The following is a 13,837-nucleotide window of genomic DNA, read 5'->3' on the forward strand; positions in this document are numbered from 1 at the left end:
AATAGAAGTAGAAAATGTAAATAATAAATAACTGACATGAATGAACTAGATAGCAAACTATACAGAATATAAAAAAACAAATATTGGTTCTTCAAATTACATGCTTCATAACAATATGTGCTAGAAATAAAAAATCTAAGAGAGAGGTTATAATTTCATATAGACAATCCTAAGAAGTATATTTTTAGCAAAGATATAAGCAATATTCACAAAAACAGCAAACCTGTCTGACTTGCTCAAGAAGCAGACTAAAGAAAAGTATGAGGGATGGGACTGTAATAAGAGATGAAGTTAGAAAAGGAATTATGGGCTAGAGTATATGGCTAAGGTGTCAAAATAAAACTTTGAAGGGGATTGAAGTCACATCTAGATATTATATATATTCTTTAAAAATCCATCTGGATATTATGCTGGTGATAAATCAAGAACAGCAAAGTCAGACTCAGGGAAACAAATGCTGAGCCTGCTGCAATAATCCAGGGGAGATACAATCACAATAGTAATGCTGAAGTTGATGAGAAATTATCAGATTCTGGATTCAATTTTCATGGTAGACCATCACAATGTGCTGACGTACTTAATTTCCTAAATAACCTTGAAATGAAAAAGCAGTCAAGTATGAATTCAAACTTTCACACTGAGAAAATGTAAGAATTTATTAAGATAGCTTCTATTATTGATGATCTTCTTTTATCCCCTTCCTGTGGTTGTACCTGCACTATCTCTGTATCTTATCTGAGTACATTGGAAACCGTGTATACTGGTATTAGAAGTAGGAAATTGAAAGGGAATACCAAAATTGAGAGACACAGGGTAAAAAAAGACAAACAACTACAAAAGCAATACTTGCAAAACTGTTTGGTGTAAATGAACTGAACAACTCTTGGGGGGGAAAGGGTAAGGGGGAGGGGGAAATGAGGGAGGAGGCAACAAACAGTAAAAGAAATGTATCCAATGCATAATGTATGAAACTGTAACCTCTCTGTACATCAGTTTGAAAATTTAAAAAAAATAAAATAAAATAAGAATTTATTAAGATAAAGATATATAGATTTATAGAAGGAACAGATTTAAAAGTGAATATGGGGCTGGGAATATGGCCTAGTAGCAAGAGTGCTTGCCTCGTATACATGAAGCCCTGGGTTCCATTCCCCAGCATCACATATATAGAAAACGGCCAGAAGTGGTGCTGTTGCTCGTGGCAGAGTGCTAGCCTTGAGCAAAAAAGCAGCCAGGGACAGTGCTCAGGCCCTGAGTCCAAGGCCCAGGACTGGCCAAATAAATAAATAAATAAATAAATAAGTGAATATGCCAGGAGCTCATATTAATGCATACTACATATACAAATAGACCAATGGAGAAATCAGTGGAATAAGAGAGGATTTCAGTATAGGGACATATATTTTGACATTTGAAGTACAAAGTTTGGACTCTGGAGCCTGTCAAATTACTTTTGTTTTTCTCAGAATGTCTGAGACACATTTTACCTAACATGTATTTATGTGATCATGAGACAATGACCTCTATTGAGTACATGCACTCTTGAAACTATGTTTTGTTCTGTGTATGTCCTGGAGCTTGAACTCAGGGCTTGGGCACGGACCTTGAGCTCTCTTTTGTTCAAGAGTTGCACTTTACCACTTTGAGCCACAGTGCCACTTCTGGTTTCCTGATGGTTAATTGGAGATAAAGGTATCATGGATTTTTCCTGCCTGGGCTGGCTTTGAACCATGATCCTCATATCTCAGCCTTCTAAGTAGCTAGAATTACAGGTATGAGCCACTAGCTCCCCAGCTCCCATGAAACTAAACTTTTTGAACAGAGGTGCATAAGAATCAAGCAATAGCACAGCAAATGTCTTTGATTTTTATAAATAAATGGTTTGAAACAAGTTTCTAGAACTGTTCACTTTAGTATGTCAATGCAATACCAATCATCTAGAACTATTTGTTGCCCTGAAGTGAATCCCTTTCAGTGGAAAGAGTATTATTTGAGAAGAGGAAGGAGGGCATTGACTGAAGGAGGAAGAAGGGAGCTGAGAGGGCATTGGGAGGATAAACAGGATGGAGGTCCATTATACACACGCAATTAACATGTCAAGATGAAAACCATCAAAATGTACAACTTAATAAAATAGCTGAACCTGAAAAATATTCTTACCAGTTCTCTGTTTGTATTGCTATGACAAAATACCTCTGTGATTAGTTCGTAGAGTAACCATAAAACCTCATTCTACTTGTATGTTTAACATATGCATGTAATATTGCAAGTGTATACATTATAATTACACATTCCAAATACAATATTTATAACAATATAAAGTATAATATATAACGGTCATATGGTAGATATACTGATTGTACTTAAAAACAAATTTAGCATGTTACTCAATTGTACCTTCATGAAAAAGGGGGGGGAAAGGAAATTTCTTTCCTGTTGTCATTTTGTTTGCTTTCTTATTTTACATTGCTGAGAATAAAAGCTGGGGCCTATTTCATGTTAGGCAACTGTTCTACCACTTAACATCTAGCTCTCATTGGTAATGGCTTTTTAGTTAATTGTTTCATTTAGGGATATGTTTCCTTCAAGAGAAGAAAGAAAATACCAAGATGTGCTTATTCATTTTCTAGTAATTTGTTTTGATATTTGCATTTAGAATAACTGACCATGTGTTTAAAAGATAATTTTAATAATTTGTCATCTTCATTAACATGAAGACTGTTCATGAGCATTATTTGCATTCTAATTGTTACCATGTGATTTTACTTTTATGTATCTGACTGAATGTGTTTGATTTGATAAATGCATTTGCTATTAAAACATCTTGAGTCATTATTTCCAAAGATTGAGTTTGTGTTACCAGCACAGTCAACCTTACTTGAGCATTGTTACTATTTCTATACAGAGACACAGTTGTGCATCAAAACAGAAAACAGGGGGCTGAGAATATGGCCTAGTGATAGAGTGCTTGCCTTGTATATATGAACCCTTGGGTTCTATTCCTCAGCACCACATATATAGAAAAAGCCAGAAGTAGCACTGTGGCTCAAGTGGTAGAGTGCTAGCTTTGAGCAAAAAGAAGCCAGGGACAGTGCTCAGGCCCTGAGTTCAAGCCGCAGGACTGGCAAAACAACAATAACAAAAAAATAAAACAGCTATAATACTATAGTTTGAATCTGAAATGTCACATGGCAGTTCTGGAGGTTTAAAATGTGGGGAGTACAAGGATGCACTAGGGGACATTCTCTCAAAGAACACTGTGGGCCAGGCACTGGTAGCTCACACCTATAAGCCTTGCTACTCAGAAGGCTGAGATCTGAGGATTGTGGTTGGAAGCCATCCAGGGAAGTCTGGGAGATTCTTATCTCCAATTAACCACCAATGCGCCCTCCCCCCCAATTGGAGCTGTTAAAAGTGTTAGTCTTAAGCACAAAAGCTCAGGAACAGTATCTCCAGACCCTAAGTTTAAGCCTCAGAACCAGCACACAGATTAACAAACACAAAACATTTGAGTCCTTGGTCTCTTTATTTCTCATTCACTCTGCCTCTCTGTAGTCCCAAAAGCAAACCCTCCAAAATGGTGAGCTAAACAAAACTTTTCCTCTTGAAGTTGTATTTTGTTGCAGTAACGGAAAGTTGATTAGCCCTTAGGAGAATGTAAATGTAAACGGTTCTTGTATTATATGTACACATAATATGTTATCACCTTTTAAACACATTGCTCAGATAATGAAGTAAAATATTTCTGTTTATGAGACTTTCAGGATTTATTATTAAATATTTAATTGAACATTTTCTAGCTAGGGGGCGCTGGTGGCTCACACCTGTAATCCTAACTATTCAGGAAGCTGAGATCTGAGGACTGTGGTTCCAAGACAGCCCAGGCAGGAAAGTTCAGGAGACTCTTATTTCCATTTAAGCACCACAAAAGCCAGAAGTGGAGCTGTGGCTCAAGTGGTAGAGCACTAGCCTTGGGCAAAATAGGTGTTATCAAGGATAACACCTAGCCCCTGAGTTCAAGCCCCAGGACTGATACAAAAGAAATCCTTTTCTGTATCCAAAATGGTCACTTTTAAGAGAAAAGCATATGCTGGGTGCCAGTGGCTCATACCTGTAATTGTAGCCACTCAGGAGGTTGAGATCTGAAAGTCATGGTTCGAAGCCAGCCCAGGCAGGAAAGTCCGTGAGACTGTTATCTCCAGTTAATCACAGAGAAAGCCTGAAGTGGTTCTGTGGCTCAAGTGGTACAGTTTTAGCCTTGAACAAAAAAAAGAGCACCAGGACAGTGCCCAGGCCCAGAGTTCAAGCCCCAGGACCAGCAAGAGGGGGAGGGGGGCATGAAAATCCTCTGTAGGAGATTCTAAATGCTGATGCACATTGATCAAGTCTATTTCTGTGATCAAGCTAGTTCTCATGATTTTAAAGTCAAATAACCCATAAAGAGACTTGCTTATGTACCATTCTGGAAACAACTATTCCAAAATCCTTCATGTTGCATCTCACTCATAATCAAAGCAAAACTCTCAGATGGTAGATTGAACTTTTTGTTCAAAATCTATGCTGTTCTTCTAGTAGGTCCATTCCTACATTCCCTCCCTATGAGAATCTTATACTTATCACCCCATTGACAGAAAGCCTGGCCACATGACTTGCTTTTGCCAATGGATTATGACTACAATATGTCTGAGCAGAGGCTTTAATTCCACTATGGTTCTTTTATCTCTGATCCAATGGATTTCCTGGCATGTGCTACTCCTTTAAACTGGTTACCTAAATGAACACAATATAAAAAGAATCACACGAAAAACATAAAATGAACTAAACTTTTTGTTGTACCAGCTGAATCTGTGGGATTTATGTTTAAATCACAGTATAACTTATGAAAAGCTGACTTACCTCTCTTAATCGGAGAGTTTGTGGCATGCAAAACTCCTTACCCTTCAACCTTTGATTTCATTTCCTCCCAGCACTCATAAAGATTGAAATCCAGGTTAAATCAAATTACCTCATGATTGTATCAAGGGCCCAATCTGCTCTCTATCCCCACTCATATCATGTTCTCCACTTTGAACACTCCAGGAATTAGATAAGATGTCTCCGCTAAGCTCAGTGGGGAATACTCTGCTTAATGTCTTATAGCACTTAACACAACATAATAAAATTGCTAGCTTAAATAATCTCCCCTACACCTTCCTCAGTCCCTGAGTTGTAGAGTAATTGCTGTATTTTATAATACCTATGTCACCAGAATGCACAGAATTTTAATTGCACAAAAGTAATTTAATTAATATTATGCTTGATTTATTAGTTTTATTTTTCACAGCAAAGCAAATACAGATAAACATCAGTACACTTTACACAATAGCAGACAAAAAGGGAAGCCGGCCACAACAACTTAGAGTGCTTTTTGGATTGTTCTTATATTTTCTGGTTTGTTTCACATCTGAGGATAGGTAGACCATTTTACTGATGAAGTTTTTCAAGCTTCCACAGAAAAGCGTATATCTATAGCTATATGCTATATATTATCTTCCAGATAATGCAACAAGATGAAAATATTACCAACACATTTTATAACACAATAAAAATCCATACCAAAATACAACAGAGACAGCAAGTGGTCAATCACATTTACCTTACTGGACAGTATACTAAAACAATTGAAAGTTTTCAAGATACTGAACAACAACTAAATATGAAAAGACGTAAGTGAAACTGGAACACAAGTATCAAATACAATATATCCCCCCCCACCCTAATACATAAGACCCAGGGCACTAAGCCCAGCTTTGCAAGGCCTCTCTGATGGCCACACCTCCCTCTATTAGAAGTTGTGAACCAGGAATTGCCGATGCGCAGCATCAGCTCTGTTGGCCTCATCTTCTAGTGCCTCTCTGTACTGTTCTGGCCACTCCTGTGGATCCTTTCGATGGATTCTGGCCACATACCGCAGGGCTTTCATCTTGGAGGTTTCCAATCGGGCTCTAGGGCCCCATACAAAATCATATTGCACTGGATCACTATCAGGAACCCGTAAACTGTCTATGTAGCGCTGACTCAAATACCTACAGGTTATCGCATGCTTTCTTCCACTTTGAACCCCCAAGCCCCTCAGAAAGGCCCACACTGCAGACTCTCTAGCATGGTTGCCCATGATGAAGATGAAGCTGAGAACTTGCATCAAGAAGTTGTTGCCAGGCCTGTTTGGACTGTCCATGATCTCTTCAGTATCCTCCATTTCCCTTCGGTTGTACAGAGTATAGGAGTGATTCCTAGGATCAAGTACCACTAGCTCTGTCCCATACACATGGTTCAGGGTGCGCGCAGCACGATTCAGAAGATCAGGAAACACTTTGCTGCATTCTCGGCCAATATAGTACAGAATTCCTTTCTTTGGTATGGGCAGCTTAGTCGCATCCATAAGCAGAAATAGTTGCACTAGCTTCCTTGACTTGCTCTCCAACCGTGTCTCTGGCCAGGTATGTGGAGCATATTTTGAGGAATAGCCAGAAATGTCTGCATCATGAATTGCTATCTCTGCAGCAGCTTCCTCAAAATAGGGCCTCCTATAGTGATGGACAGCTGGCCAATCACCACCGGCAGCTCTGATAGCTTCTTCTTCCAGAGCCTCATGGTATTGCTCTGGCCAGTCTCTAGGATCTTTGTTATAGATCTTAGCCATGAACTTCAGAATTTTCATCTTGGTGGTCTCTACATGGGATCGTGGGCCCCAGAAAAACTCATACTCCACTGGTGAACAGTCAGTGATTGGCCTGTAGTCCAAGTAACGCTGCCATACAAACTCTACAGACAGAAGTCTCTTTGGGTTCCCAAAAATGGAAAGCCTCCTCTCACGCTGCACCCCCAGCCGCCAGAGCATTTCCCAAATCTCAGCCTCCTTGGCCTGGTTGCCATTTAGGAGTATTTGTCCTAAGATCAACATCAGGAGGCCCATCTTTGGCCCATTTGGGCGATCCTCTAACCCATCAAAAGGTACAGGTCCTAGCTTATTGAGCAAGAGGTAGGTGCACTCCTCAGGGTCAAGCTCCTTCAGTTCAAACCTAAAAATGCACTCCAAGCGGTCTGCTGCTTGTCTGAGGATCTCAGGGAACTGACTGCGACATTCTTTAGCAATAAATTCCCTCATTTCCGATTCCCTGATTGGATACTTGCTCTGATCCTTCACCAACAGAAACTGCAACAACTCAGCTACATTGTGTTCCATAGGATCCTGGGGCTTTAACGTAAGGACGACCTGGCCTGTACCGAGACCCATAATGGTGATGCAGTTGGAATTCTCACGGTCTCTCAGGACCTGGAACCCCAGAGGGCCTTCTGCACCGTTGGAGATCCTGTTCATACGAGGGCTTGCCTTGGAGGAGTTCGGGCCCATAGCACTCAAGCTCAACAATGTATCGGGGTTTTCACAGGCAGTGGGCATCCCTGAAATGCTGGGGTCCTCAGCAGCAGTGGGCATCCGGGAAGTGCATGGGACTTCCTCAGGGATGTGAGACACATAGTTGTGCCGGCCTTCACCACAGGGATGCAGTGCACAGGTGTCCAGTACCTCACAATCGGCGGGCAGCAAGAAGGCGCTGGGACCCTCACCAGAGGGGGGTGTCACCGACGAGATCAGGCAGTCATGGGGGATGCGCAGCACACAGATGCCCCGACTTTCACAACCAGAAGGCAGGGCACAGGTGCCCAGTCCCTCACCCCCCGTGGGCGGCATGGAAATGCTTCGACCCTCACTGGAGGGGGGCTGCACCAAGGCGCTCGCTCCCTCAGAGGCGGTGGGAAGCCCAGTGGTGCTGGGGTCCTCACCGGAAGGGGGCGGCACACTGATGCCGGGTCCCTGGGAGTCGGTGGACAGCATGGAGATGCTTAGGCCTTCACCAGGGGTGGAAGGCATGGAGGAGCGGGGGCTCTCTTGGGAGGAGGGCGGCGCATTGATGCCCAGACCCTCCGCTTCGGGGAGCGCCTCAGAAGTGTTCAGGCCCTCACCAAGGGTGGCAGGCTCAGAGCAGCTCGGGCGGTCACCGGAGGGAGGAGGAGGCACGCTGGTGCCTGGTCCCTCGGAATCAGTGGGCAACACGGAGGTGCTGGGAACTTCACCAGAGGGGGGCGGCACGGAGGTGCTCAGGCCCTCTTCAGACAGGGGCAGCTCGGAGGTGTTCAGCTCCTCACGAACAGTGGGATGCTCCTGGGCTATGGGGCCGTCCAAGGCAGCGGGCGGCACCAAGGAGCGAGGGCCCTGGGAGGCGGTGATTGACATGGCGCCGTTCAACCCCTCAGAAACCGTAGGAGGCCCGGAGATGTTTGGGAGCTCACTGGGTATGGGCAGCTCGGAGGTATTTGGCCCCTCGGAGGTGGTGAACTGCCCAGATGCGCCGGAGCCCTCGGTGGCAGGGAACGGCACAGAGGTGCTCGGGCCTTCCCCAGAGGTGGGCGGCACCGAGGTGCCAGGGCCCTCAGAGGCGTTGAAACCCTGGAGTATCTGAGGCTCGTTGGGACCCTGGGGAACGTCTGGGCCCGTCACGGCAGCAGGGAGTTCGGGGGCGTTAGGGGCCTGCGTTTCACCCCACCTGCCGTTCTGCGCAGTGGCCTTTGCACAGCGGCGGCGGCGGCGGCGTGAATTCTGGCTTACCAGCGACATGGTCCTGTCGACCGGCGAGGAGCAGCAGACACCAACAGGCCCGCGATCTAGCAGAAAGAGGACTTGTGTAGCTGCCTCAGCACAGCACTGCCGTTAGCCGCCAGAAACAAAGCTCTAAGCAACTAACTGGAGCCGAAATGAGAGGCGATGGAGAAAAAGGAAGGTTAGGACTGGCCAACAGCGAATGCCTAGTGTCAGTATACTCGCATCTCACACCCCGCCTTCTGCCGCAGTCCGCGCAGGCGCAGTCTGGCTCTGCGACAACGCGACACCGCCCAGCCCAGCCCCTCCCTTGGGTGTGCAAAAGTGGACGTGGTGATTCTGCACCAAAAGCTGCGCACTGGCTGGAGGGGGGACGGTGGTATGAGAGACAAGGAGCTTGCAGCAGATGGGTAGAGAACAAAGAGGAAATAATACCGACTTCTCAGAGTACCTATTAGAAGGCTTCCACACAAAGTGACAGGTACCAAAAAAAATCAATCAATCAATAAATAAAATTCTCAAATTTAGTAGCTCATATTCTTGGATTTGCTTCTTCCTAGTAACTGTTTCAGGGGAATGTGAACGGTCTCTGAAACACTGCAGCCATTTCTAGCCTTGTCTCCTCTATCACTTTTTCAGTTTAGATCTTTACTAGTTCCTCTTCTACTGCTGTTAGCTAGGAAAAACTCTTCTCTAGAAGGTCTGAAGGCCTGGTATTTAGTCTTAATTAGTAATCCTACAGCAACCTTGAAATTTTAACCATGCCCAGTTCCCTACCTTACCAATACAGAGGAAAACAACGTGCTTTGGAGAAAGCACTAACACTGAAACACTTGCTTAATCTCCTCATTCTCCAATCACCCATCCATTTAATAAAGCTATTGTGAGATTTAAACAAGATACTGAGTGTTAATGATTGTTATCTATGCTGTTTCAGTCAGCTATTATTCTACTGTTTGAGCAAATCCAAACAATAAACCCTGATATCTGTCTAAGAGTGCAGAGTTAACTCTTTGTCTTCAAGAAGCTGACAGTATAAAAATGAAGTCAAACAAACATAAAATGAAGCAAGGTTTTCTAGAAGTTTATATAGCATATAGTGGAGAGAGCAGGGTCAGTTCTACCTGTAGCAGTACAAAAGCTTCCTAGAAGATTTGGTGTTTTAAAAGATGAATTAGAAAAATGATGATCAGTGCCAGTTATCCAAGTGCTAGTTTCCTGGTATTCATTTTTCTTTTTTTTCTATAACATTTAACTTATGTAGTTTATTTAGAAAAGTGAATGTCTTTAATAACAATATACTATCTATAATAGGTATTATTAATTTTGATCAGTAGCAGTATTTTCAACATTATTCCATTATTCTTTTTTTTTGACAACTTAGAATTCTTGAATTAGAATAATCATCTGTTAGGGGAGTTTGAAAATTTTAAGAGGATTTAGTAAGGGATTTCTCTCTCTCTCTCTCTCTCTCTCTCTCTCTCTCTTTCTCTCCCCCTTATGTATATCCAAATATATCCATATATATTCATGCATGGATATATATATATATACATACATACATATATCCAATACTGGTATTCATTTTTCTAATTCATCTTTTAAAACACCAAAGGCACTTGAAAGATGTGGGGGGAGTCAACAAGGGGAGAAAGGTAGACAAATAAAGAGAGGTAGGAGATAGAATGCAGACAGAATATTTAATGTATATCCTATAATACTAAGAAAATTGAGGGGAGGGAATGGGTTGGGAATCAAGGATAGAATGATAAAAGAGGTAACATCAGTGAAGATACATTGTACTTATGAATTCATTTTTGAATGCTAACTCCCTTGTACAACTACATAAAGATAATAAAAAAAATTTTAAGATGACTGAGGGCTAGAAGTCAGTAACTCATGCCTGTAATCCTAACTATTCAAGAAGCTGGCCTCTGAGGATTGCAGTTCAAAAATCTCCAATTAACAAAACAAACAAAAACCCAGAAGTGGAGCTGTGGCTTAAGTGGTAGAAAGCCATCCTTGAGCGAAAATTCTAAGGGATAATGCCCAGGTCTTGAATTCAAGCCCCCATACTGGCACATGGACACCCTAAAACATGAGTTAATGTGTATTTACCCAAAGGACAAGGGCAATCAAAGCATGTCAACTGAAATCAGCACAAGAGCAGGAAGAAAATAATGAAGTGCAGACAAGGATTATACTGTTGACTTTCTATTCATGTTTGTAGCTTGCAGCAAGCATTTTCCAATATATGGTCATCCTTAATGTCTCCATAGCAATGGAAGCCAACTGCCTGCAACTACTGTCAGTACATCTATTTCCGATGGGAGAAGTAATATCACTTATGCCATATATCCAGTCCGAATAAATCTGGAAAAGTCCAATGCAGATATTATACCCAGGAACCCATTCAGAGATAGGGGGCCCCAGAAAAAAAGTTATTTCTAAAAAAAAGTTATTTCTAAGCATCAGAAACACATATTCCTAGCTGGGTGCTGGTGGCTCATGCCTACAATCTTAGGTACTGAGGAGGCTGAGATCTGAGGACTGAGGTTCAAAGACAGCCCAGGCAGCAAATTCTGCAAGACTTTTATCTCCAATTAACCCCCCCCACACACACACACCAGAAGTAGAAGCTGTGGCAAAAAGTGATTGAGTAATAGCTTTGTGCCCAATAGCTCAGGGACAGTGCCCTGGCACTGACTTTAGTCCCCATGACTAACGAAGAAAATGAACAAGAAAGAAGAGGAAGAGGAGGAGGAGAAGGAAAAGGAGGAGGAGGAGGAGGAGGAGGAGGAGGTATTCCTAACCTACGGATCCAGTGATTTATAAAGACCATCTAGAAATGCATCCTGAGGAGATCATAAGGTTTACTATTGCAATGATTTAGCAAAAATAGTTTTTACTATATAATCTTTTCTAAGATGACAGATGAAAAGTCAATGGCTGCATAATGATTAGAGGCTATCTAAATAAATTATGACATAAAGTGAAATGCCAATATATAGTTGTGATGATACTGAAGCATTTCATTTGTAGTAATCTGCACTTGATTTTTAACAAGAACACCACAAAATCAACTTAAAATTTTGGAGAAAGACACTGAAGGTACCAACAATGCAAGGAGAATCTCCAAGCAATGGAATCTGAAAAAGTCATAGTCTTAGGAGGAAAGAGGAAACAACAAAGCACTGAGCTTTACTTTGAATGCAATTTTGTCACACAAGGAATTTAATGATTTGTAAGTTGACAATATGCAATTCAAAATGACTTTAATTGCCCATCAAAAACAAATGAACAATAAAGACATTTATCCGGGTATGGTGACTCAAGCTTGTAGTCCCAGCTACTTGGAGAGTTAAGGTGGGAAGATCACTTGAGCTTATAAGATCTAGATAAGCCTGAGAAAAAATCCTGTCTCCAAAAAAGGTATTTCCAGCTGGGCACTGGTGGTTCACACTTGTAATCCTAGCTACTCCAAAGGCTGAGACCCGAGGATCACAGTTTGAAGCTAGCCCAGACAAGAAAGTATGTGAGACTCTTTTCTCCAATTAAATACCAAAAAGCCAGAAGTGGAGCTGTGGCTCAAGTGATAGAGCCCTAGGCTTAAGTAAAAATCTCAGGGACAGTGCCAAGGCTTTGAGTTCAAGCCTCAGGAACAGCAAGAGAGGGAGTGAAGAGAAGTAGCTCAAGTTCCAGCCTTGAGTGAAAAAGCAAAGCAAGACACAAAGCTCTAAGTTCAAGCCCCAGTGCTGGCACACACATGAAAAGAAAGAAGGGGAGAGAGGAGAGAGAGAGAGAGAGAGAGAGAGAGAGAGAGAGAGAGAGAGAGAGAGAGAGAGAGAGCTTTCCAACAAACAAAGGTAAGTAAATTGATTACTAATATGCTCACTGTAAAGGAAATACTAAAAAGGGACGTTCTCATATGAAAATAAAGGCATGGCAAGAAGTGAAAAGTAATACAAAAGACAAATATGTGGATAATTATCCATATTGACAAAATAAAAAAACAAGAATAAGAACAATTTCTGTGTGATTTAATGTACCTGTACAAGTACAGTTAAAATATATGAACCCTCAGTGAGTTCAAGGGACTTAATTGCTGAAAGTATGGCTCAAGTTGCAGAGTACTGACCTAGCAAGCACAAGGCTTTTAGTTTAAACTCTAGAATCACACAAAAAAAAATATTGGTCTTTAGGGTGGGAGGCTGGTTTGGTTGGTAGAGTGCTATGTAATGACAAAAAGTGTCAGGTACTAAGTTGAAGTCCCAGTCTCAGACAAAATATAAAGTAGAAAATAAAGGGGACCTGGAGACTGACCAAGAGAAAAGTATAGCATCTGTTGTACAGTGCCGCTAGGTGGTAATAGTATCCATCATTTTTTAAGCACTGAAGCTCTTATTTTTGTTTAAATTTTAATAATTTCAAAAGGTGAATGCCATTGTAATTATATGAAAAATTACGGAACCTTTTGTCAAAATATATACCGTTTCATATACTTTCTTAAACAAAATCTGTCCCATTTTCTAAATAAAGAGATCTCAATTGCAAATGTATGAGCATATCAGGGTTACTTATATATCAGAAAAATAAATAAATGGATAAAAGATCACGTACCAGATTACTGATAACATTTTGTTATTTAAAAATTAGCAAATGAGAAGATTAAGTAAATTCATTAGATAACTAAAACAGTATAGGGGTCTTGCTCTCTCATATTTAAATAAAAAACCAATTAGAGTTTATATTCTCTCAGCATCTAGCTTTCATTTGATCAACACTGACAGGTTTGCAAGGGAGTGGGAAGGGGTTGTCTAAGCCAGAGGCTGATTATAGGAAGGGAGAAGAACAAGGGAACTGTGGGGCCACGCTGCCCCAGATGCCTAGCAGCTTTAAGAGGCAGCTCTAACTGGCCCCGCCTCCCAGCCTCAGGACCACGTGCAGCCAAGATGGCCACTGGGGGTGAACCGGAAAGGCGGTCCTGTGGGCCGTGATGTAATGTAGGCCGTCCCTTAGGGAGGTCCCTTGGCCCTCCACCCCTGATGGACATCTCAGGCAGCCAATCAGCACCTAGCTAGGTGCTCTACACCCCTCCCCTTCCTGCTGCCATTTTGCCTTTATAAATGTGGTTCCCCCTTATTAAAACCAGAGACTGCGTGAGATTTCCTCGGAATCGTTTTGAAGTGCCAGACTTTG

The 13,837-nt window shown here is 42.0% G+C and overlaps 1 protein-coding gene across 1 annotated transcript; it reads right to left on the reverse strand.

The window, feature by feature from the left end:
* Window positions 1-5,824: 5,824 nt before the first annotated feature.
* On the reverse strand, window positions 5,825-8,656 carry Magee1 (MAGE family member E1). Its single transcript, XM_048335363.1, has one exon. The coding sequence runs from the start codon at window positions 8,654-8,656 to the stop codon at window positions 5,825-5,827; it is 2,832 nt and encodes a 943-aa protein (XP_048191320.1).
* Window positions 8,657-13,837: the final 5,181 nt, after the last annotated feature.

Source organism: Perognathus longimembris, chromosome 28 (assembly GCF_023159225.1).
Source record: "Perognathus longimembris pacificus isolate PPM17 chromosome 28, ASM2315922v1, whole genome shotgun sequence".
Taxonomy (NCBI): Eukaryota; Metazoa; Chordata; class Mammalia; order Rodentia; family Heteromyidae; genus Perognathus; species Perognathus longimembris.